This window comes from Astyanax mexicanus, chromosome 7, assembly GCF_023375975.1.
Source record: "Astyanax mexicanus isolate ESR-SI-001 chromosome 7, AstMex3_surface, whole genome shotgun sequence".
Classification (NCBI taxonomy): domain Eukaryota; kingdom Metazoa; phylum Chordata; class Actinopteri; order Characiformes; family Acestrorhamphidae; genus Astyanax; species Astyanax mexicanus.
In genome coordinates this window covers 40301042-40327640 of record NC_064414.1, presented here as the reverse complement: position 1 = coordinate 40327640, position 26599 = coordinate 40301042, and the positions used below count along the sequence as shown (strand labels likewise).

The 26599-nt window shown below is 37.3% G+C and overlaps 1 protein-coding gene across 2 annotated transcripts in view; it reads right to left on the bottom strand.

Moving 5' to 3' along the window:
- Positions 1-340: 340 nt before the first annotated feature.
- The window catches only part of LOC103041049 (gamma-aminobutyric acid receptor subunit pi), a 77374-nt gene continuing 51115 nt past the window's right edge, over positions 341-26599 (bottom strand). For both annotated transcript variants that reach the window (XM_022684627.2, XM_022684628.2), the window contains exons 3-10: positions 24103-24215; positions 20467-20534; positions 19456-19673; positions 17081-17163; positions 9543-9680; positions 8652-8804; positions 4376-4569; positions 341-4252 (exon numbers count right to left, since the gene is read on the bottom strand). In XM_022684627.2, the coding sequence (XP_022540348.1) occupies positions 3881-4252; positions 4376-4569; positions 8652-8804; positions 9543-9680; positions 17081-17163; positions 19456-19673; positions 20467-20534; positions 24103-24215 (1339 nt within the window). In that variant the 3' untranslated portion in view covers positions 341-3880. The remainder of the gene's footprint in view (positions 4253-4375; positions 4570-8651; positions 8805-9542; positions 9681-17080; positions 17164-19455; positions 19674-20466; positions 20535-24102; positions 24216-26599) is intronic.

Below are 26599 nucleotides of genomic sequence, written 5' to 3'. Positions count from 1 at the left end.
TGGCTATCCTTAACCTTCAAACATACATCAAGTATTAAAGAAGACACTATACTTCTTTGTTTATTATCATAACTATGATCAGCTATAAGGACCTGAACATACATAAACACTCAAGCAAACACATATGCAGAGACTAGAGATGCACAAAATATTTGGCAACCAAAATTAGTTAGCTGAAAATAAACCTTTTAAATAAGTGAAAACTGGATAATGATTAATTTAAATTAAGTCATATAGCAGAGTTCCCCCTTCCTTTACAATCTTTAGTTTAGATTAGTGTATCAGTCAGTTTAATACTTGGCTACCCATAAACTTCAAACACATAACAAGAATTAAAGAAGACACTATACTTCTTTGTTTATTATAAGTACTAGAACCATTTTTAGGAGACATCAAGAAAACATGCAGAGTGTAATAATCTATTTACATCTTTTTCCAGCTATCCAACGTTGTATATGTTTCAATGTTACAGTATACACATGTATAAACAATAGGAAGTCAGTGACATCTTTAGATGCCAACACGCAGCCTACCATTCACACCTTAAGTCCCACTGGCACATCATGCTGAAAAAAATGAAACATTTCAAAGTCAAGTCAGGACTCTGCTGCAGTGCAGAGTCACTGTCCATGTAATACTGAACGGTTGGTTTCCACAAGGGTGTAAAAGCTGTACATACTGCATTTAATTGTCAGGTCCACCCAAACGCTGAACTGCAGATGCTATGAGAGATGGGAGGAATGTTCAGGACAAACAAAATCAAAATCAAAACCTTTCATCAGTCTAACAATGTTCAATTATATACTGCAGCATTCCTGAAAAAACAACCAAGAAAAATAAGGAATAAAAGTAATATCTCAGGGTGATGATGTAATTATGACTGAGACTTTTGTTGAATGGTGGGATTCGTTTTGTTATTTGACTCATTCTCTTTCACACAGTCTTTGGCAATCATTTGGCACTTATCAGCATTGCACTGTCGATAACAAAAACTCCAGCAAGAATTCCATCAGATAGCATTAATATTGTAGTGGTTGTTTAACTTTCATGTTCCACAAGAAATGAATGTGTATACTTAAAAAAAAAAGAACTATACAGTGTAAAAGAGTGTACTTATTCTGATGCCAAGTACTTTTTGATTGATTAAAGACCTTAAAGAAATGTATAGTACTGCCAAAATTTGGGAAAGACCTGGCACGATTCCAGCTTTTCCTCAATGAAACTGAAGATTCTTTAAAAATTTCAGAACTTTAGAAAATTCTTGTGGGAAAAAATAGATATCACATTTTAAAATAAATTACCCATACAGGTCACATGACCAGAAATCTGTTACACAAAGGCACATTACATGCAGAAAAATCAGAAACATCACAATTTTACCAAATCACCCTCATCCTTCCACAAAATAAACAGAAATAACCAGTTATAAATAGAGACAATTGGTTTTATGACTTATAGATAAAGAAGTGACAACAGATTCTACAAAGGAATAGATAAATAAATAAATAAATAAATAAACACATAAATATCAAATCATAACTCCTAACAGTTGTCATGATATTAACCAAAATATTCTGAACTGACTAGTAGAAAGCTATTATGTAGAAACACTGAAAATGTGAAACATTGTACTATATACTTTAAATGCATATGTAACTATATCACTATAGTAACTATATCACTATGCCTTTGGCATAACTGAATCATTTGGGATTTAAAAATAGAAATGAAATACCATTAATGTCAAAGGCTTAACTGAAAAACACCACAGTAAAAGACAAACAACAGCTTGTTCTAAAGCCAAATCAGAACAGTAAATGTGTGAGTAAGCAGTAAGCAGTAAATTCTATCTGAACTACTGCAATTTGCTTCCAGTGTGTTTGGTAATACGGTAAGTAAAATGAATGTATTATACTTTAAATTCAGCATGGAATGCACCTTAAGAAAAGTAAATCATAGAGCAACTGACCTTCTGAATAGTATTTACAAGAAAAAAACACAGGGCATTAGTAATATCATCAGAATGGAATCAGCAGTAAAGAAATATCACCAGATAATATGATCTGTCCTGTATAGTTAAAGTAAAAACGTAACATGCGTCAAAAACAAGCACTTTAAATTCTATGTCCCAAAAAACACAGGGGTGGCATTGAATGACATGTGCATGTTTATTACCCTATTTAATCCTATTGCTAATCAATATGTTTAAATAGATTCAGTACCTTGCAGTCTCTTTGTTCACTCTCTAAAAAGACAGGTACTTCTGTAAAGAGATAATAATGTTATCTCTGGTCTCCCCAGTTTGGCAGTTCTTTTTTTTAATACATTTGCCAGAATAATTTTTGGCATTATGGAATTGCATCTAGAAGACTGTGAATGTCATTACCTATCCAGGCAACAGTTAACAAATAAAAGGCACAGTGGAGACGGTACAGTGGGCCGTCACACCACAGGTCCATTTTGCACATCAGTGCCCTGTTTCTCTGCAACTAGACGTGGCCTTGGCATTTTGCCTGCCTGTAAAAGAGACTGCAAAATGAATAATTTAATGCCAAATCATATAAAATCGTTTACACGGGCCTGCGATGAGAGTCGATCCCCATAATGTGTGAGGAGAAGGAGCCAGGGCCAGAGGATTTACTGAGGCAATAAAGAAAGAGCAATAGCTTCAGCTTGCCCCCAGCAGCACTGCCCAGCAATTTAACCAGCACAATAACTCAGAGAGCAAAGCCCAGGGGTGGCAGAAGCACAGGGGGGAACGGCACAATGCTTGAACAAGAGCGCAGCTACATTTTACGTGGCTGTGCTACATAACAGATCTATCAAATATGGAAGGCTGAAGCCTGCAGTGAAACAAATAATTAGGAATGAAGAAAGATCAACTGAGATGATGATGATGTAGTGAATTTCAGCCTTGGTATGAATGGGCTTGACTTGCAGGCCACTTCTATTTACATGGGATTGCATCATATTAAGATGATGAATTTTTTTAGAAGAATCTGGGAAAAAATAAGAAATATGACCATAATCCAGCAAAAACTGAATGATCAGCTAATGGTAAGGACCTGAACATACATACACATACACACTCAGGCACATAAATATGCAGAAACTAGGGATGCACCAAATATTTGGCAACCGCCATAGCTTCACATGATCAGCAGATTCAAGAATTTCCGGTGTGAGTACATGCTGGAAAGTGGAGTCTTTGTTGTGTTGTAATTCAGAGTCCAGAGCAGGCAGACTGTATCTATATAGGTTAGATAGGTAAACTATCTATCTAAAGACTGGCTTTCTTTCTCAATGTACATTTTCCTTTCCAATGACAAAAATAGCACTACTGAGGTAAATTCATAAGAAGAATAGCACTGCTGAGGTAAATGTATAAGCAGAATACCACTACTGAGGTAACTGTATTGTGCTTTGTCGGCATATCTATTTCTTGAAATGCCCAGTGTTCAACAAATATTTGAACACTGTTTGAAATATTTTAAATATTAAAAAAGAAAGTATCAGCATTAATGAAAACCTGTGAAAAATGGCCAATTGTTTTATTTTGCTCGGATTCAGACAAAATAAATAAACAATTCAATTCGGTGCATCCCTAGCAGAGAGGAATAAACTCACACACTCATTTAGTCACCCAATCCTTCATGCATACTTTCTCCTTACTGTATATCCAGCTTACACAGATAAGTAGCCCCTTCAATCCTGTTATCTAACCCTGTACTCTGCTCAGGAGAACAGAAGAACATCTCAACACATATGAAACAGAGATATTAAAATTGCTTCATGCTCAACATAAAATCACCCAAAAAATCCACCCTTTACCCTTAACCAAGAGCAAGCCCTCCTTAAAATGTTCTGTCTCTGGTGTGTTTTAGAAGTACAAGTAGTAAGTCCAGTAGAGCAGGTTCACTAAGACGAAGGAGAGTGGAAACGTAACGCGAGAATAATTGTCTATATAATGTGGATTCTTTATATGACAGCAGTTCACAGAGCGCAGTATTCGTCTTATGAGGGACAGAGTTTTGATACAGCGGTTCAGGGGCTCCGTCAGGGTCTCTGCAGGCTTATCCTCCGGGGTGGGAGGGCTGCAGGGTACGGCTCCAGTAGGGGGCTCTCCAGTAGGGGTCGTGGCAGGAGCCGGGGTTGGAGTATCCTTGCGCCGCTTAGATCGGCTGGAATTGCTGGCAATTGTCGTTACAATCCCATTCATATCATCTTCGCAGTCCATGTGGTGTCCACCATACTGAGACAGGGAGAGAAAGAAAGACAGTGATTACAATATTTGTGTGTGAAAATGAAGATAATATCTGTTCCAAAGATGGTAACACAGTGTCGGTGGCAATGAGAAATTCTCCTGCAGGCTCACCATAAGTGCATTGTTGCAGTCTGGGTGGTGGAGTGTGCAGAAGTGAGCCACAGCGTACTCTATCAATGCCCCGAAGATGAAACTGAAACAAATTCCCAGATACACATCGATGGCCTTGATGAAGCAGTTGGCATTGGGTAGAGATGTCCTTGCTCCCATCATCAGCGTGGTCATTGTTAAGACTGTGGTCACTCCTTTCATATGAAACAAACACAAGTCAGTAATGCAATAGTGCTGCTTTCTGTTTGAACTGGGATGTTTGATTTTTTTTAGATACAAGCAAGGGCGTAGGAGCGGGCTTGATATTGGGGGGGACACATTTGCCAATATGAACCCAAGCCCACCCAATAGTTTCCTAGAACAACATTTGTGGAAATTACTTTTAATTAAAAGTAAATTATTAGTAGTAAAAGGTGATTTTACAACCTAAACATGTTACTCCACATTACAGCTACTGTTGTTACAAAAATTATGCAAGAAATGTCTGAGTTATCACCTAATATTTAAAATAATATAACAGATTATTATTATTGTTATTATTATTATTATTATGTATTGGCAATGTCAATTCTGTTGTATATTTACATTTTCTCCTGCACTTTTATTTTTTTCTACTGAGAGCTCTTCTTAAGATGGTGTCCTTTTATGTAAAAGAATGTAACTTTACGTTTCATAGAGACTTTTATAAACGTCAGGATATGTGGTCTTACTGTGAAATACAAATGAACAGAAGTCACGTTACAGCAGTGTTTCTCAACCCAGTTCTTATATATTCTACTGCATATTAAAACTGTTCTGCATATTCTAGAGCTTCCTCTGGTGGATATACATGATTAATTTAGACTCCATAGGGGGCTAAAGGATTTTAACAGGTAAACTCAGTAAATGACTGTTTATTAGCTGATCAGGTGGAAAACACTAGTTTAGGGCAGTGATCGGGGTTAAGTAACTGCTTTAAACTACCAAACTACCAAAATTCTGGCGATCATCTACATCCAGCTTCTAGATAACTAGTTAGTTAAATCAATTTTCGTTCATTATAGCTCACAGTAAGTCCTGTAATCCTAAATGAATAAACAGTTTGAAAATTAAAGTGATTAGCTGATCAGGTACAGGGAAACATTACATATATATTTTATTTTTTTCCTTTAACCCTGACTCCCAATCTAGCTAATTCCAAAGATAAGCTTACACACTAACACAGCTGCAGTTTATTAATCACAGTGGGTTTAAACTGTGTGCTGATTCAGAGACGTGTATTTTTAACCAGCTATCAGAAACATAACATCACAGTTGAAGTGGTTAGCCTATCGTTACCTTTCTTTTAGAAAAATCTCCGTATATCCATATCTGTTTTAAAATCAGCTGAAGCTGCTGCGTCCCGATCCCGCTGCTAAATCTCACAGCGAGGGGGCGGGGCTTCCCCAACAGCAAACTGCCTCTGCTCCGCGCGCCGCAAAACCAGCAAGCTGATTGGCTGTTTCTACTGAGAGGCGTGACTTAATACCTGAACCGGCTCCGTGATTGGTCCGGTCTGTCTCCTCATTAATAGTACAGCTGACCTGAGCGAACTGATATCATTTTTGGGGGGGACAAATCCACCTGTTTCTAATATTGGGTGGGACATGTCCCACCCATCCCCCCCGGTTCCTACGCCTATGGATACAAGTAATAAAATTTGAACTGGGCTGTTTCACAAGTTAAATTTGCCAGTTAATAATTTTGGAGGAGCCACATCAACACATCAAAAGCAGTTAAATCTGTAGTATTATCTAGTAAATCAGTTAATCAGTATGCACAGCACTGTCCAACTTCTCTTTTTCTGTGGACATGTTTCCATGTCCGTGTTTGGATGTGCAAAATACTACACATGAATAAAGTAATGAACTGTTATGGACTGGTAACACTAACAATGCTAACTTGGGACAAGCCTAACACTAAAACCCTGGTATATCAAAAGTGGGTTTTTATTTGGCTAAATGATCAATTATATAGCTAAATAATTGTTAAACATTTATCAAACAAATGAAATATTATTTTTTAAAATAATGGACAAATAATTTAATGTTTAAATAAAACACTCTCAACTCATTTGTGCTGTTCCTCAGAAACAGCTTAATTCCAGAAGCTATAAGACTCTTAAACTCCACCAAGACAACACACTGCACCGACACTTTACAAGGAAAATTACTGTTTATAAAAACACTGTCACTTTACCCGCACTGAGACACTTTATTACACTTTATCACTTTTAACTTTCATGTCACTGATATCCACGCATAATCATAATGCTGCTATAGCAATTTGCACTTTGGACTTCATGTTGCTGCTACTTCCCTACTGTGTATTTATCTCATCTATTTTATTATTGTGTTTTTACTCTATTTTATTATGCCTTTATATTTATCTATTTTAAAATTGCTCTTTGGGTGTAAACTGGACCGTGAGAATACAATATCATTCCACTTCCCTTTACCACATGTGATGTGAATGACAATAAAGTCTCCTGTTCATTCCCATTACTGACATCCAACTTCCAAGGCAAATGGAACACAGCATATTTCTCAATCCTGGATCTAAAGTATTACTAACCTGCCCATTTTAGAGTTTTTGTGCTGTCAACACCTGATACAACTAATGGATTCTTTCACAAGTCCTCCCTGAAGTGTAGCAGATGTGTTACAAAAAGAAAAATGCATCAACATCCAAAACAGTGGTACTCCAGCACCATCGTTAAATTATGTACCTTAAGTGCCTCAGTCATTACTAATGCAAGTGCACCGATATACAAGAAAGGCAATGCAGCTGAACTATAAGTACTTGTTAATCTTTATCTTAGCCTAATTTCCACTTTATAAAGGTTAATTAATGGGCTAATCAATCTGAAAGTAACTCTAAAAAGAGAAAGCAATGAATACATTTAGCACTTCTCACAGAGCCAACTTCACACCCTATAAAATATGCGAGAGTGTGAGAGCTCTGTTGTTAAGCTAAGAGATCACTTAATGCTGTTTGATATCATGGCCTTGGACTGAGCTGCATTGAAGTGATAGTGGTTTCAAGAGAACTAGCTTGGGGCTTTGTTTTATGATCTGCTTTTATTAGTCTAAAACTGCTTGTTGCAGTGTTTTATGATGTAATATGTAGACCAATCATCAGAGTATTTGGGGAAACAGGCCTTTACTGGCTTCACATTGATTTTCAGATGGCAGAAGATGTTCCATTTAAAGAAGGATCCTTCCTGAAGCTGAAACTATTCATTTGGTCGCATCAGTAAACAAGGATGAACAGACACCACTGTTGCCAGATTTTCAAGTATCTGCCAATACAGAGTACTGGTATGAACTCAGACTATTATATCTACTATATTTATAACTTACTATACAGCTCTGGAAAAAAATAAGAGACCACTTCATTTAGTAAATCAGTTTCTCTGACTTTGCTATTTATATGTATACAATTTAAAATAAAAATATTGCTCATTAAAGCATTTATTAGCAGAAAATGAGAAATGACTGAAATAACAAAAAAGATGCAGAGCTTTCAGACCTCAAATAATGCAAAGAAGAGTTCATATTCATAAAGTTTTAAGAGTTCAGAAATCAATATTTGGTGGAATAACCCTGGTTATTAATCACAATTTTCATGCATCTTGGCATGTTCTCCTCCACCAGTCTTACACACTGCTTTTGGATAATTTCATGTCACTCTTGGTGCAAAAATTCAAGCAGTTTAGCTTGGTTTGATGGCTTGTGATCATCCATCTTCCTCTTGATTATATTCCAGAGATTTTCAATTTGGTAAAGTCAAAGAATTTTGATTATTTTTTCCAGAGCTGTATTTATAGTGTTTTATTTGTATAGGTTTTATTTTGGTAAACACATGGTTCTGTATCCCCCCCCGAAAAAACAATCAGCTTGGCAGAACAGCGTTTACTGGTTCAGTAACTGAACATTTGAAGTTTCAGAGATATGCAGTAACATATACAAGTACGGAAGCATAATAATTCCAAATGGGGACATGCTGCTGACTTCAGTCAAGTGCCTAGTCTAGTCTAGTCTAGTCTAGTGGCGTCAGTAACTTATTCATGGTATCTGTGCTTACTATTAGTGATATGATGCAATGTGTAAGTGCCAGTATCGGTTCCTATATAGATACAGTGTTGGTATCAGTGCAACAATAACAGTGTCTCTAGCAACAGTTAGCTTTGCAGCACTAAGAAATCTGAAACTGGACACCAGGATGACCAAGTGTGTGATTTGTGGAAATTGTGTACCTATACATATGCGAGCTGGCACTGATGACTGGCTGATCCAGAAGGACACCCAAGACAGGACCACAAGCAGACTGGAGGGCACATAGGTTTCCAGGATGAAGTACAGGATGCTTCTCTTCAGCTCGAAGTGGAAGACGAGTTTCGGGTAGTTACCTCAGAGAGGAGATATAGTATTGTTATTTTACAAAAGTATACAGAAACTGTTCTAGTTAGTAAAATGTGCTACTTTATTGTACACTTATAAGTAATAATGGTGTTATAGTTTAATATTAAAGCACCACAAATACAATGCAATGCTATGGAGCCATCCATACTGCTATCCCATTAGATATTCAAATAATATATGTTTCATATTTGCAGGTTGAGGTGATGCTGTTATGACAAAAAGTACTTTATTTCCATATGCACAAGCAAATAAGCACATCAAGGACCTTCAAAGTACAAAAAGTCAGATTCTTGCATGTTTAACTATCTACTCTCAATGCAGGGCATTTCCCCAAACTGAGTCTTACCTAGATGTGATGACAAGATATGACAGCAAATGTTTCTTCTTTTTTAATGCCAGGATGAAGCATTTCCTAATAGCAGACCTTTTTTTCTTATTTTTAAGAGGGAGAAGGTGGCAGATGTGGCTTCTAACTACAGCATACAAGATATTATGCATTTTGATTGGTTGAAAGTGTGGGAACTTTGGAATACTGTATTTAATACACAAAAAATGTATCTTTGAGAGTTGTGTACCTACGCCTAAATAGATTGTGTCTATAAGTCTAGCATTAGACTGGCCTGTTTCTGTCAATTGTCAAACTGTCAATTTCATTCAAAATAACTTTCTGAAAACTTTTCTAAAACTTTTTATGAGACTGTTCTGTAAGTGCTGTGCATCAGTACCTGTCTCATACACTGCCTCTGAAACCGAAGTGTAATGATCCTCTACAGTGTACTGAGCCAGACGCAGAGTATCCAACCCACTGACAGATTCATTTCCTCTGGTCCAGTAAAACATCACATCATTGACGTTATATCCCCCTGAGAAAGAATAAGAGAAACAGAGATTAGGAACAGGTCTCTCGCTTTTCATTAAGAAGTGACGACAGCGCTATTACAGGCTGTTTCCGCATCTGCGATGCATTCCTATGTGTCGCATCACAGCATCTACATAATGGAAGATTTCAAGTGGAACAAAGTGTTTAAATGGTTTTAAATGGAGTGGAAGCACATCACAGGCAAGCAGCCTCTGTGTACGTCCTCAAGAGGGAGCTGTGTAATAAAAAGTGCTAATAGTTCTCATCAGACAGCTTTATTACAGTAAGAGCGCTTAAGAGGAACGCTGCACGCGATGCTCATTAATCTGTACTTTCCCTCATACAAATCCCTTCACAGCAAGAGGCATACGACAGAGAAAATACTGCATTATTAACTATATATAATCACATTAGCCACATATCTTTATAAAAGAAAAGCTCATGTCAGCTTTGTATCTATCTAACTTTGTCTAAGGCCATGTTCAGACCACAGGCCAACAAATCAGATCTGTTGAGATGACTGTCTTCACTTTTATTTGCAAACGATCAGATCGGATTTGTGTGTCCAGACATCACAAAATTATCTGGTGAGCTGCTTTCATATTGAGGCTGATATCTGTAACTAAGCTTTGTTGTTGTTCTTAAATCCTGCACTTCTCTCATTCTAGATTTGATGAGATCTGTATTTTATGAATTGTAATTGATGCTAAAGACATTTTAAAACCCGATTTGAGCATCCAAAGCTTTTAAAACAAGCCAGACTTAGCTGTACTAATCAGATTGTAATTACATTTTATGTGTTTTTAAAACGTGTTTGGTCTAGACTAGGGGTCTGCAGTTACGTTTGGCCGCAGGCCAGATATTTTCCAAAAAAAAAAAAAATAATAATTCTGTAATGGAAAATTAAGTGTAATGGGATGGAGTGCTGAACCCAATTGCAGAACAGTTGATCAGGAACACCCAATAATAAAAAAAATAAATAAACAAACACACCGCTCCTCACACAGGATCGAACTCGTGTCTTTAGGGTCGCGGTTCAGTACACTATCGCTGCCCCGACTTTGGAATCACTGAATTTGGACACGGACAGGAAAAAACGCCCTTATAAGAAGATAGGGCGTCCAAGAACTGGCGGAAAAACGAAAATGGGCGGAAACTAAAGTCACGCTAAGTGCGACAGAGAGCCAGTGGAGGATTATAAACAAAAGCTCACCAGAGAAGCATTATTTTTTTATTATCGCTATTATAGTTAAAACAACCTCACGGGCCAGATGTTTCGGCCTACGGACCGTCTATTGCCAAACCCCTGGTCTAGACTATAAAAAAATCAGGCTGGTACAAAATAGAAATCCAGATATGTCAAAAAATCTGATTCGGGTTTGCATTCTGAACATAGCCTAAATGTGATCAGAACAAGAATGCAACACAACATGGTGTATCAGCAGGACAACTTCTTGTACAGATTCCACATAAAGCAGCATTTGCCTGTAGTAAGTTAGCTGTCAGTATCCCAGTGCCATTGCGCATCCCACACACAGAGCACACTTTCAATTTAAAAACACTATAAGCTACACAGAGCCACAGGCTGCACTGCTGTAGGCTCTATTTAATGTGCCGTTTTGTGAATAAAAACAAGAATAGGAAAATGCAGGAACATGCAATGAGCTGAAATTAACATCTAACTTTAGTTATTTAGTTAGCTAGTCAGTTAGTACTGCCTTGATGCCTTCTAATATCTCAGCTAAAATACATCTTGCTTTAAACATCTTTTATCTTTCTTTTCTGGTCTCATTAGGCAACAATATGGTGCTGCAGCTGTGACTCTGATTCTTCTAGTCCTTCTTTGTCTCAGACTGACAAATAAATATTTCAGCTCTATTCTTTATTTAAAAAGCTCAGATCAGTACAGTTTCTGTATGCTTGAAATTACAGAATATATCAGGATACATTAGAGATATATGTTGTTCTAAAACTGGACACTTGTTACATGTTGCTTTGGAGTAAATCTAACCTCATATTTAAACAGTATACAGTAGGGTTGTCATATTTTTATCGTCATCACAATATGAGTTTTCAGGATAAACACATACACAGATATATGCAATAGCACTTTAAATAACAGCAAACTCAGATTGCTGTATTCACAGGCAGAAACAAGAGTAGATCTTCATACTGCAAACTGTGACCATGTGACATAACAAGGATGGACGTAGAGTTAGGTAGAAAAAGGTAGAGCGTGGTAGAGTGAGGTAAAGCAAGGTAGAGTGACGTAGAGTGCAGAAGAGAGAGGCAAAATGGGGTAAAGTAAGGTAAAGGTCCACAATAAATGCATATACACCAAATTACTATCCTATGAAAAATAGGTGCAGCCAAGCCACCTGCCAAAAAACCTTTGAGAAGCTTAAATAAATTTAGCCTCTGTTTTAGCCTCGGTTTTTACAATGAAATTGGGAAAATTCAAAATTGCGCACAGTGTACAAAAAAAACACACTTGAAAATAAAACATCTTTAGGCCAAAACTATGCAGTTCTTTAAGTCTACATTGTAAAATACAAAATGCACAATTCAGAAATTAGGTATTTGTATTCAGTTTCAGCGTATTGAAAAGTTACTTCCATGTTTTGGACATGCAGAAATTTCTATATCATAAGTACCCTGCTCATTTGAGTTTGATGGTTAAACTGGTCTACAAATATAATCAACCTGATCTAAAAAAACAATCAGCATCACTGATTAAATATGTGTGTTGGACCAAAAATCTAACACAATATACTGCATATGATATGTTTCATCTGGATGACTGGCTTTCTTTACCACCTTGACCATCATGAAACATTCAATATAAGCTAGCAGCAAAAGCTGGTTTTAAGCTGGATTTTTTTTAGCAGAGTACACCAACACATCCCTGTGATGAGCCACTTGTTTTTATCTCTGCTATACTGGGTTTTTTATCTTAGCATTTATGAGCCCTTTTGAAGAATGACGGAACCTTTAAAAGTCATTGTGGTCTATTCTGATGATTGATTATCACTTCTAAAACAGACATGGCATATACCAGTTATTTATATATTTAAACCTGGGTAATTAATATAAAACCTAAATGTGTCAACATAAGGTTGCACAAAGAGAATATTCACTGTGGAGAGTGCAGAATAAAAGGAAAAATAACAAATAAAACATGCTCTAAGGATCACTAAGGATCTTTGCATTTAAAATATTAGGCTATATAATATCACTTCTCGATATATGGCTACCCTTTTAGAAAAAAATTAAATTAGCACAGCCAGCTCCAGCTGTTCAATCTCTTGAACTCTATGATTGGGAGATTGCTAGTTCGAATCCTGTTCATGTAGCTTGCCATCAGCTGCCAGAGACCTGGAAGAACACAACTGGAATTGCTCTCTCGATGCGCTTTCCTCCGAGCGCACTGTGATGCTACTCGGCAATGCTGCATCAGCAGCAGTTCAAAAAGAGCCGGTGGCTGACTTCACATGTATCGGAGGAGGCATGGGCTCGTCTTCACCCTCCTGGTGTTGGGGCATCACTAGTGATAGGAGGAGTCCTAATGAGTGGGTTGTGTAGTTGGCCTTGTAAATTGGTAAGAAAATGGGATAAAAATTGGATATAAATGATAAAGAAAGGCTTAGCGAGACCATCACTGGGTATGTTTTTGATTGAGGTTGAGGTTGAGTTGGTTTAGCTGGTCTATAAGCATGATCAACCTGACAAAGGTAAATATCTGGCCAAGCCTGAACAAAATCAAACAGGAAATACAGTATACTGGTTAACCAGCTAGATTACTAGTATAGAGTATGTTTTCACCTAGATAAATACCAACTTAGACCATCTAAAACCAGCTATCGGCAAAAGCTGGTGTTGAGCTGTATTTTTCAGCAGAGTTAACTGTATTGATTGTAGGCTACAGCTAGTGATCCTATAATTCCTATATTCTTAAAGCACTACCCACCTTAGTAAAACTGGTCCACATTATTTAAAATAGTTTTTGTTTGTTTTCCAGGGTCTACATATCCAATTATAAAATGACATTCAATACAGTTGTAACACATTTTTTATTTGAGATGCGTGTGACTCTCAAAACAAAAAACAGCAAAGATATAAGTAGCTTTTATGTGGGCTCCCTGCTGCACTGACCAAAAAGTGAGTTCATGAGGCTGGCAGTACTCTTGCTGGGGGGATTAAGGGAGCTGCAGTGGGCTGAAGCTGATGATGAGAGGCAGGAAAAGTTGAGAATTCTGGCACTTCTTTCAAATAATCATTTTTTCATGCAATGTATGAAAAGAATGATAACATGAAAAAAAAAACTGCAAATCAGTATCAGCAGAGGAACTGTGAATTATGTAAACAGAACACCAGCCAAGGATTTCTCATGAGCTTTATCAAAATATATTCTTGTAGTATTGCAAATGTATTCTGAATATGTTACTTTTTAGTTATTGAAAAATGAATATGTATACATATAGAACTATATGCTTAGAATTCAGCCATCTCTTCCTCTTTAAATTCTTCTGCCTAGCTTGGTGTTGTCTCTATAGTGTTTCGCTGATAGTGATGTATATTTATGAAAACATTAATATTAGAAATTGACAAGAGAAAATTAATTCCGGTTTGCTGCAAAACTCTGCATGCAGTTATGTTTCAGGCCGATATGTAAATGGTTACAGGTGTGGTCTGATTAGACACTTAGCTTTGCCACAAGAGAGCTTAAAATGCTTGCCCTGGTGCACTTTAAAAAGGCTCTCAGAGGCTACTTTTTCTAGTAGTGTACCTCTTGGTGAGAGAGCATTCACTACTAGACATGTCTCTACTTAAAAATAGTTAGCCCAGAATAGCCATAATTAGAAAAAAAGGACAATGGTCATTTAGATCTACCTGCCATCAAGGTCGCCCATCAGCCACTGTTGCCTTTGTTTGCACTGGATCCACATCATCATTAACAACAAATTCAGGTACTGATTGGATCTGATGACTTTCAAGTTTGAGTATGGAGGCCTTGTAGTGAGTGCTTTAATCCTGCCTTTATTGTGGACCGAAACACACCAACTGCTGGTGTGGTGATCTGAAAAGCTACTGCATATGACAGTAATTCACTGCTAGAGAAATGTGAAGGACATCCTGAGAAAACATGTTGCCTGTTTAAGCATGGCTTTCGCTGGCATGTTTCAGCAGGATAATACTCACCCACACCCAGGAATGTCTCTGCCAGATTGAAATACTTCCTTGTAGTGGTGCAGGAAAAAATCGATTCAAGCTCGAATCGCGTTTCTAACATTGAACGATTCAGAATCGATTCTCATTTTAAAAAAAAAGTTTTTTAACTGTACCGCAGAGATTTTTAATTGTCGCGCGGAGGCTTTTAACTGTCTCGCGGAGGTTTTTAACAGTACCTTGGAGCTCAGCTACTGTCGCGTGGAGCTTTTTACCTGTCGTGCGGAGCTTTTTACCTGTCGTGCGGAGGTTTTTAACTGTCATGCGGAGGTTTTTAACTGTATCTTAGAGCTCAGCTACTGTAGAGCAGAGCTTTTTAACTGTACTGTGGAGCTCTTTAACTGTCCTACAGAGCTCAGCTACTGTCTGGCGAAAATCTTTAACTGTTAAAGAGCTCCGCAGGACAGTAGATAAACTCCGCGAGACCATTAAAAAGCTCCGCGGGACAGTAGGGTGAGTAGCAGCAGCTACAGAGGGGCATGTAGTGTCGTGTTACTGTGTTTGTTAATACGCCACTAAAGTATGGGGGATGAAGAAAAAGAAATCCAACCGATTTGAAAGAATCTGAAAAAAATCTAATCGTGACCTCAAGAATCGATTCTGAATTGAACTGAGGGATTCCCAAAGATTCACAGCCCTACTTCCTTGGTCTGCTTGGTCACCAACATTCTCACCAATTAAGCATTTATAGGATCAGCTTCGCCAGCCTATGAGTGTGCACAATCTAGAGGCACAGTTGCAATCTGTGGCCTTGCATTGATGATGGTAGAGTCTGACCGCTGCACAAAGCCTTCTCCAGCACATCCCAAAGATTCTCAATGAGGTTAAGGTCTGGACTCTGTGGTGAACAATCCATGTTTGAAAATGATGATCTCATGCTCCCTGAATCACTCTTTCACAATTCCAGCCCCCATGAATTCTGGCCTTGTCCTCCTGGAATATGCTCGTTCCATTAGGAAAGAAAAAATCCATTGATGGTATAACCTGGTCTATATTCAGAATATTTAGGTAGTCAGCTGACCTCATTCTTTCAGCACATACTGTTGCTGAACCCAGACCTGACCAAGTAATGATTTGCTTAGTTAAATGCAGGTGGCGATTTTTCTTTTTCTTTTTTAGCCAGGCAGTGTATTATAATCATTTACAGTCACACAAATAACGTTACTTAAATTTACAAATCCTTTTTTTGTACGCTGTTTTTTGTCAACAAGTTTATATTTACAAGGTATTTCAGATGTACTTTCAGCTTTTAATGGTTAAAATCCAATACAACCAAGTTGGACTGACCTGAGAGAGAGCGCAAGAGAAAGAGCAAGAGAGAAAGAGAGAGAGAGAGAGAAAGAGAGAAACATAGATGGTGGTACAATACAGACAAAATAATTGAAATACCATTGTCTTCCTCTCATCTCCTCACTTATTCGTTCTCTTTCTCTGAACCTTGAGATTTGGGCTTACATAACGATGTGCAGAAACCAAGGCAGAAGGCCATTTCCCAAATTCACAGGCATATGCAAGAGAGAGAAAGAGAGAGAGAAAGAGAGCGAGAGAGTGTGAGGGAGAGCAAAGACAGCGAAAGCACTTGAGAGCTCAGAGGATTTAGGGTCTAAAGACAGTAAATCTGGTTTCCACGGGTAACAATGATGACCCAAATAAACTGCCGCACAAACCCAGCATGCCGAACAGTCCTGTTTTACAACTCACGACTACTGCTCAGTACTCTGCGCATGGCAGTTTTCCTATCTCTCTCACACACTAAGCCACACTCATACACAGCCTAGAGCTCCACCACATGCCAACTGCATGGGAATACTGCAGATTCCCAGTGCGCGGGAATGTGGGTTGGGAAAATGTGCGAGAGTGGGTGTGTTAATTCGTATATCAGCAAGTGTGCATGGAACATTTAAAAAGTCACGTTTTTGTTTAGTGTGCAAGACTCACTCAAAGTCTTTTGATGTGTAACCACAACATGTACTTATGAAATATGAAACAGATTATGCAGCCGTTCACAGCCGATGCGACAAGCAAGAGCTGAGGAGTTAAAAAAAAGACTATATCTTGTTGCCAGAGCAACGCTCTCGTTAATGCTTTAAAAAGAGAGAGAGAGGGAGAGAGAGAGAGAGAGAGAGAGAGGAAGGTAGAGATAGAGAGAAAAGGAGTGTAATGGAGTTTCACTCTTACAGCTTTCCAGTTGTAGGGTGCATGTCTGCTTATCCATGGGGTATTTAGTCAAATCCATGTTGCAGGCCACTGTTGTGGTGATCCTGCAAAATCAGACAGACAGATAGAAAATTATTACATCATCAACGCAGAAAAAAGGCAAAATTTTAGGAATATAGATTTTAGAACTTAGAACCAAGATATAATATTGGATATATAGATAGTATATGGTATTGTCACTTTTGGACAAAAAGAATCATATTTCCAATTTGGCAACTTTATAGGAGAAGGAAAAACTTCAATGCAACTTCAATGCAAAAATAATTTTGTATTTGTTATTTAGTAGCATTTCTATTTGACCATTAATAATAAAACTTAAAGCTCAACTCCCCCATTCAAATTATGTTACTGAGCTCCTCTAGCTAGCTAAATAAATAAATAAATAATGAGCAATATCAAGGTCAGCAAAAATGACTGAGGTAATGTTCAAATATTGTAGGGTGATAACGTAATGATCTAGACAGTCATAAACAGCATACTAATGCAATGACATCCAATACACTTTTAATTATTCATTATATTTAGACACAGCAATATATATTTTAAATATATCCTAAATAAACTAAATGTAAATCAAAATAAAAGTATTTAATAAAAAGTTCACAAATAAGCTGATTAACATAATAGGAAATATTGAGATCTGTGACAATTATTAAGGTCATGCTCATATATTGAACGATAAGTCAAGGCGTAATAATTGTGATACTTTTAACATAAAATGCACATAATATTAATTTCTTACTTCTACTAAGAAGTTTCTTTTTTTGGCATTTAAAACTGATGAACATGACCTTGGTTCTGATTGGCTATGCTGTTTTGTGGCGTTTTTGAAAATAGGTCTGACTGAACTACTGTGGACTACATTGGTGGTTTATATGAATGTGTTGGTGTTAAGGACATTAGTAAAACAGATATGGGTGCATTTCACAGCTTATATACCTCAAAGCTTATATATATATGTAACTTTAATGTCATTATATCTGTTAATGTTTACCTTTGAGTTTCACAGTTGGCTCAGAGTAAAACTGTGCTAACTTAGTGGAGTACACACTTCTTACTTGATAAAAAAGTGTGTGAATCACAGATGTACTCTCAAATTTGGCACTGAAACACAATTGCAGCATATTGCAGCATGTTTCTCTAACATTCTGCCACTACCAGGCTTTTGATAGGACACCAGAGATCACAGAGCCTTTGATCCCTTAATCATCAGTCCTTGATCCTGTCAAAGTATACAATCAAGAGATCATTTTATAAAAATATCATTTTAGGGACATTTTCCCAAACACAGAATAAGCGGAATCTGGGTCTAAACTGCAGTGTCAGTGTCGATTCTCTTCTATAAAACCATTTCAGTCTTTGTTCTGCCCTGTCTCCTATTAGCTCCACCTGTGTTTTCTGTCTCAGCTTTGTCCCATCTTAGGTTTGAGTTCCGTATATAATCACAATAACCTCTGTGTAACACACACACAGATCAATTAAATAACTAGCATCCTCTAATATTTAGGGTCTGCACATGAGTATTTGATTAGAAATAGAATTAGAACCAGGAATGCGGGAAAAGATAATGTGTAGCAAAGCCCGATTCCATAAACTTTAGAAAAGTCTGAACAGAAAAAACCCAAAGAAAATGAGAGAATATGATGACAAGTTTGAAGTTCTTAAGCCCTATTATATTAAATCACATGTGGAACATCTTTGAATCGTAATGCAGACCCAGCCATCACAGTGAGTAATATTAGGACCATAAAAAAAGGGTTGCACAAGAAAAAAGGTTAGGAAAAGCACATATTTAAAAGTCAATGAAAGAATAACTGATTCTCCCAAAAGAGAAAAATGGTTGATTGATGGTTATTCCTTAGAAGGGCTCAGTTATTAATAAAGAATGGTTTTGTGACAACAGATGTAGTATTGGGTCACCTTGGCTTTACCAAAAAAAGTGTACACCCACCCTCACAGCACACAAACCCCGTATCATCAGATGTCATTCTGAACCCATTCTTTTTTTTTTTTTTTATAATTTTATTTCTGATTTTTCCCCATTTTCTCCCAATTTGGATATCCAATTGACCCACCCCTTTGTGCGTCCCCATGACCGGTGATGCCCGTGACCTTCGGAGGATGCGGACGAGCACACGCCTCCTCCGACACGTGTGAAGTCAATCACCCCTTTTTCCGAGCTGCTGCGAATGAATCATTGCCTAAGCAGCTAGTGCGCTCGGAGGAAAGCACAGCGGCTAGGTTCCGATTCATCCGCTCACATACGCCTGATGGCAAAGCTGCATGAGCGGGGGTTCGAACCTGCGCATTCCTGAAACCATTCTTAAGAGTCTCACCGTAAAGCGTAAAGCACAGTTCCATTGGGGAAGATTCTAATCAGTCGGTTCTCCACAGTGATGTCATGAAGGAAGGACTTCTTAGAGTCCACAATGAAGGTATCTGGAACCCACAACAGCTCCACCAGACGCCCATCCAGACTCAAGCTCTTATTGCCTTCAAACACGAGCCTCTCGTCTGTCCAGCGCTGCCGGAGAAATATGGTGGCTGTGTAGTCCTAAGAAAGAGAACACACTCTCAGTGACATTGTAAGAAATCACGAACACAAAAGCCCTGCACTTAAGGCAAAATGGTTCTATATACTACTATCTGACAGTGAAAAACTTTGTGGTGCAACTTTGTGGTGTAACCTTCAGGTTACACAGTACACCAAGTACTGCGCCTTATGTATGAATTTTACCAGTTTAAGGTGCAATAAAGCCACTCCACTGAAGTACAGTGTTATAAAAGAGATTCAGTTTAGTTTCTTCAGCACCAAGACTGGAGCAGCATTAGCATTAACCGCTAACTGCGCTTGACGCTAGCTCTTTTGCCGTTCAGAAATGAGTATTATCGGCCTGTAGCCTGCTGCTAACCCCAGCTAGCACTGCTGGAGCAGCATTAACATTGCCCGATAACCGTGCTAAGCGCTAGCTCTTTTGCCATTCAGAGGTGAGTATTATCAGACTGTAGCCTGAGCATATATCGTGTTAAAAAAAAGCATTTGACTTTAAAAGAAAATGTTTTTTTTTTTTATATTACAGTTTTGTTTACTTAACTTAGCTTAGCTTTACTGGTCTTGCCTCACAGGGGATATTCGAATTTGAAGAAAAACATGGCAACACCCCTATTCTTTACTAGTGTCGCATAATTTATAACTTAATATTTCAATGCGCCATGTGTACAAAAAATAGATCAGAAAATAGATTAGTCTTACTATCTGGCGCACCTTACAGTGCCAAAAATACAGTAACGAGAGAATAAGCATGTTTAGTATGTAAAACATTTCTGAACTGAGTGAATATACTCACCATGTTGATCTCTGATATAGTGTCAATGCTGGCAATATCCAAACTCATCCCCACAGTGACCGGCCCATCTGAAGGACAAACAAACAATCAAATATGATGTAATTATGTATGTATACTTCCTGAGACATGTCATTTATTTCAGCCAATGGGAAAGACCATTCAACCAAATAATAATCTAAGATAATGTCAACTTTCCACACAAAGTGTTTTTGGAACCATCAAATGTTCTATAAATTTGTTTCTTCACACAGCTGAAGAAGATTCCCTTCCCTTCTCGGCATCGAAAGGCTGGAAGATCTATGGACATGTTCCTTATCAGCACACCCCCCCAACATGAAGCCATGAGAGACGGGTGAAAAGTGGTGTGAATCTTTCTCTTTCAGATTATTGAGACAACGTAATTTTCACAAAGCAAATGTGAATAGATAAGAGCATCTATCATAGTCTGATTTCTCTGTTTATCCCACACTAATTAAAAATATCTATAATCTCTCTCTTTCTCTCCCTCTCTCTTATTCTTTTATCAGTAAAGAACATGTAATTTTGCTGTCATTTTGATGAAGGAGCCCAGTACAGTATTGAGAAAGAGATAGAGAAATACTGTATGTAATCTCTTTCGCTCTTATGCTTTTATCAGTAAAGAACCACTCATGTAATTTTGTTGTCTTTGTGATAAAGTAGCTCAGTGCAGTATTGATAAAGAGAAAGAGAATAAGCAAACAATGCGAAGAGAGATACCATCACATTCCACTGCAGTGTCGTACCATTACATACCACTGTTATTCTATAGCCATAGGGAGAGGGCGGTTTTGTTGCCTAATAAATTAATTGTAAAATAATTGTTTGAGCAAGAATAATAAAACTTTTATACCATTATCTACACATTCTCTGCTACAAATGATAATATAAAATTTGTTTTCAGCGACTACTATCTGTAAATAGTTCAACAAAATGCTGTGGAAATGTTATAGTGTACCTCAATTATATATCAATTGAATTAGATTCATTTTGAACCTGAACACCTAAAAAAAAAAATCTAAAAATTAAATCTTACCGTCTAAATACAGAAAGAAATGTATCTATAGTTACTAGAAATAAAATCTTACAGTACAAATACAGTATATGAAAATAGCTAATGTTTCTACCCAATTATCTGCCAAATTCTCATCTATAATGCCTTAAAATATAATATGTCTGTCACATTTTTTTTTTCATCTTCTCATGTTTTCCTAACCATATGCCCCCTAGCACAGGGCTCTCTGTGTTGTTCTCCTTGTCTCCGCCACTGTTTTCAGTGCTCCCAAGTTAGCATTTCCTGTTTCCTGCCCTCTTCTGTGTATATAGCCCCTTTGTTTCAGTGTTTGTTGGTTCTTGTACATATTTACGTCTGTTAGGTTGTTGGTTATGTTTTATTATTATGTGTTTAACTGTTGTTTTATTTTTGGTTTAATTTTCCTGTTTAATACATATACTTGCATTTACTTCCACCTCCGCGTTTCCCTGCTGCTGCAATCCTGACAATTTCAACTTAAATACCTGACAAATCAAACTGAAAATACTTAAAATATCTACTCTTTTTATTCAAATAATTGAAAAATACCAAATAAATAAGAAAATGCCAGCTTCAAATGTGCCAAAAATAAGGGAAAGAATATATGGACAATTGTTGTTTTAATTGGATGGTTTAGTTTTAAAACTCTGACACTGTTTATTGAATTTCTTCAATTCAGCTCTACATCATAAAGTGAGTATTTAAAGAGCCTGTGTTATTTCCATTCTCAGCTTCTCGCTGTGTAATTACCGCAGTTCCTCTTTTTGTCAGGATCAATTTCTTTGTGGAGTACCACTGTTGTGTCAGTGTCCACATGGTGGTGGAAGAGGGGCTTGGATCACTTAGTAGTTTGTGGTGCACAGAATAACAGCCCAGGAGCCAGGAGCCTGACTGACATGTCCACTTCTCCCCTGTTCTTGTTGTTGTCCCCTACAGCAGCAGGTCATGAAATGTTAAATCTTTCTGCCTCTAGCGACAGTTTCCCTGGCGTACGCTGTGGGAATTGCTGTAGTGAAGGGTCAGGGCAGTGAAGGAGGACATGTTTGCAGTTGGTTGGGAGGATACAGCCTAACTGTGCTCTTCTCTTTAGGCTCTGGGCTTTTGGAGAATCACCTCAAACATCCATACTTATTAATAGCATTTAAATAATTGACTTCACAGAAAATTAAACTGTTGTCATGAGGTGGCTAAAAATGTCAAATCTATCATATAGTATCATATAGGCAAAGTTGTGTTCTTTTTCTGATCAGGCACACACGTCTATCACATAATTTGCTTCGGTAAGGTCCTTATAGAGGCAAGGTTGGTGTGCAGTGGAGCCGAAAAATGAAGTTTCATAGCACTGCAGATAACACAGAAACACAATTTGATGACTTGACCTGTTACTGGAATTTACCTTCACTGACTTGGACTTGGAGTCGGACTTGAGATCAGACTTGAAAAAACGTGACATCCCTATTTTTATAAACATTAATTTATAATCATAAATCATTCATTTGAAACGTTGAATTGAATATTTAGCACTTTACAGTACAATAGTGTGTAATAATGAAATAACTGGAATGAGTTTTTAGCATAGAATTAGCAAAAACTGCTAAATTAAAAATAGCTAAATGGCAGCTATGCTAATAGCATGAGGACAATGAGCACATTCTAGTGATTTTCCCAAAATTTGTGTTATAAAAATAAACAAATAAAATCTAAGAATTATTTAGGTAACAGGAGTAAATGTTGAGATTGAGCTGCTCAGTCATAGTTACAATAAGATCAAATATACAGAAAAACAAAAGAGGGAACTTAATTTTGGTCTTCCCATGATCTTCTGAAGAACCAGCTGATGTCACTTCCTGTTGTAGATTTGTAGACATGTAGAATGTTCTGGATTTTTAGATGAGGTAATGTGTTACGGTAACAGGACTTTAATTATATTTCATGGTAAAAGTGAGGACAGGTAACAAATGCTGTTTTTTCAGTGTTCTAAGTAGTTTTTTTTTTTTTTCATTTTTTAATTACATATATTACTTTTGCAATTATGTCAAGGTACAAGACACTATGCTTAGTAAAAATATATATTTTAAAGTTATTCTGTGTGCTGATTTATACATACATTTTTTGGGGGACAGAAATGGCACATTTAACATTTAACATTCTTGGATATACAGAGTGTACTGGGAATACATCATGAAAGGCATTAGCACCCACAGTGTTGTGAAGCGCATGGCAAGAAATGCATAAAGAACCTCTGCATTTTTTTCATATTTTTCTATATAACCTTACACTGCAGCTTTCAGTGGCAGATCAACAACCTAAACTGACACACTGGGGTTTGAATGTATGCATTATTTCTTTAGTTCCACAGGGGACAAAATTGCCTCACTCTGCTGAAAAGCGTCATGGCTTTAAAGAGAGTAGACAGCCAGGTCTAAAGGGTTAACTGCATAGAAAATAAATGTGTCACTTTACCCCCAAGTTAAGTTGTTATGCCAGGAAGGCAAATATAAAGATAGATTGGCAAAGAGATTGGAGTAGAGAGCGAGAGAAAGAATGTGTGTGCTTGCAGAATTTTGCTTGCAGAATTTTCTTACTGTCAAAGAAAGGCCTGAGGTACTTGTTGTATCCTTTCATCAGCTTCTGGATGGTGGGAGGCAGAATCTCTCCTTCCTTCACCTCAGCGCTCAGTAGCGAGTTCTCAAAGATCCTGCCAGGAGAGAGGGAGAGAAAATGAGACAAAAAGGGAGAGGGAACTGAATCTGTCTCACTTTCTTCTTTCAGGCTGTTTTTACCCTGATCTGATAGCTGGGGGTTCCAGCTCCTGCTGCACTACGACACACTGGTGAAGCAGTGCAGTGATGATGAGGGCTGTGCTACAGCCTAAATCACTTACTCTCTCCAGTAACACAGAGCAGGAGATTAAAGCTCTCAAAAGAGAGAGAGAGAGAGAAATGCACAAAAAAAGCGTATTTTCATAATTGGATTACTTTGATCCAGGCACTGCGAAGGCCGGGGATTTTTCCATCAGCTCGTTGACATCCACCTCCATTCTTTTCCTCATAACACTATATTGTCGAGCCAACCAACTAAACACCAGCGTGATTTAGCTCCAGCTTAGTGCACAATTTCTGTCTATGTGACGGAATCTCTAATCTAGACTGTATAAAAAAATGCAGTTTTACAGCAGACTGAGTGAGTTATTCTCTTTATTATAGCTGTCATAATAATGTATACACAGCAGCACTTACAGATCCAGCTCACTGGGCAAACCTCCAAAAGTGATAAATCTTCATCATCATCATCATCATCATCATCATCATCATCATCACCACCACCACAGAAAATACAATGAGATATTGTATTTTTTTGCTTGGTTGTTTAGGGAAATAATTTTTAAAGACCTCCCTTTTGTTTTATATAAACCTCTTAAAACCTCTATAAACTATAAAACAATACAACTTACAATTAGAAAATGATTAGAATTTAAGGTAAAACCAAAACACTAACCACAATATATAAAATTCTACTTAGCAAACCTCTAAACTATAATATGCTGAAAACAGAGACTGTCGTGTCGCCGTTCCCATTCATTCAATGAAAATGAAGCCAAAATCTTCCACCATGTTGCCGATCCTGATACCCGAGTCTGCGCAGTAGAGACCAGAGGAGGGAGAAAGACTGTGGAGAGACAGCCTACTCATTTAAATAACCCTGAGCTGACGGTCTGTTATTGGTCCAGCCCATAAGCAGCCCTTTTACAATAACCACACCTTTTTTGAATAGAGCTGAATAACGTTTTGAAAAACGAATTATGTGGGGATATACAAAAATTGACAATATAAGCAGAAGTTACACTAGCTGTTGCATTTAAATAATGGAGGTAGAATTACAGTATATTGGAAAAAAACGTGATTGAAGGTTTTCTGTTTTGCCATTGAAACCTATGGGGATGGGTGGGGTTACACGGTTTTCTGAAACCAAACAGCAGGGGGCGCCCGACCTGTGGTGGTCTCACTTTTGAGAGACGATACTCTCTCCAGCTATACGCAGTCTATGGCTGAAAACGACATGCCACCCTAAAACATCCACCAAAAATAATCAACATATGTTAAGTAATTAATTAATGGGTGTTAACTAAAAAAAAGGCATACTACTGAAAGACACAATGACCTCTAGTTTACTTTATTATCTTAACATAACTCTACTGACAGGTAGACTGCACAATCTGGTTGATTTGGGTTTAGAACTTTCTTTAATAACACATAGTAATACAAATATGCTCTACTAAACAGTTAAGCAGGAGTTGAAGAGATAAAAAATGCGTACAATTAAAATGTACATGTAAAAAAAAGCATGAATAATATGAGTTTTTTAGATATTCACACTGTTCTAAAAACATCTTCTAATTTTTCTGTTCTAAATGCTTTTCTATATTAACACTGTTCTTGCATGCACTCTAACATTCTCACTGGTGTACATTATTATACCATATTCACACTCTTCTATGTTTTTTATGATCATTCATTGTTTCTTTTAAAATTAAGCAGATTAAAAAGAGTTTATACTTTTTTGTTGAAGCTACATAGGAGATATATCTGTGTCAGCAATGGGTGCAGATTAAGGTAGATGGATGTGTTGATTAGAAGGGTTGTATTTGGACATGTAGTTCATGTGCAAAAACACTGCAATTTATTGGAAGAATTGACACATTGTCTCTTATCAAAGTTTTGATGACAGAACTTGGAAACAAAAAGTAAATTGGTCAGAGTGTAATTGTTGTTTATTAGTTACAGTGCTGTGTTGCTGCAGTGGTTTAATATGGTGATGTTAGCTGGTTGGTTTATGTGATTCTAACCTGTGTAGTCAAATTAAACACATTGGCTTTATGCTTCTCTCAGGCAGAATTAGTGTGTAATTTCTTTTTTTACTCCAATCCTCCAAAAACAATGAAATTGTTTTTCATTGCAGTACTGATATGAACTTCCAGCAATCTATTATTTCTATAAAGTATGTATTTCTCCAGTCTGATTCTTCTCCTGTGCTTGTAAAGCTTGTTTTAAAGTCTCTCCAAACATGTCTGCCTAACAACGG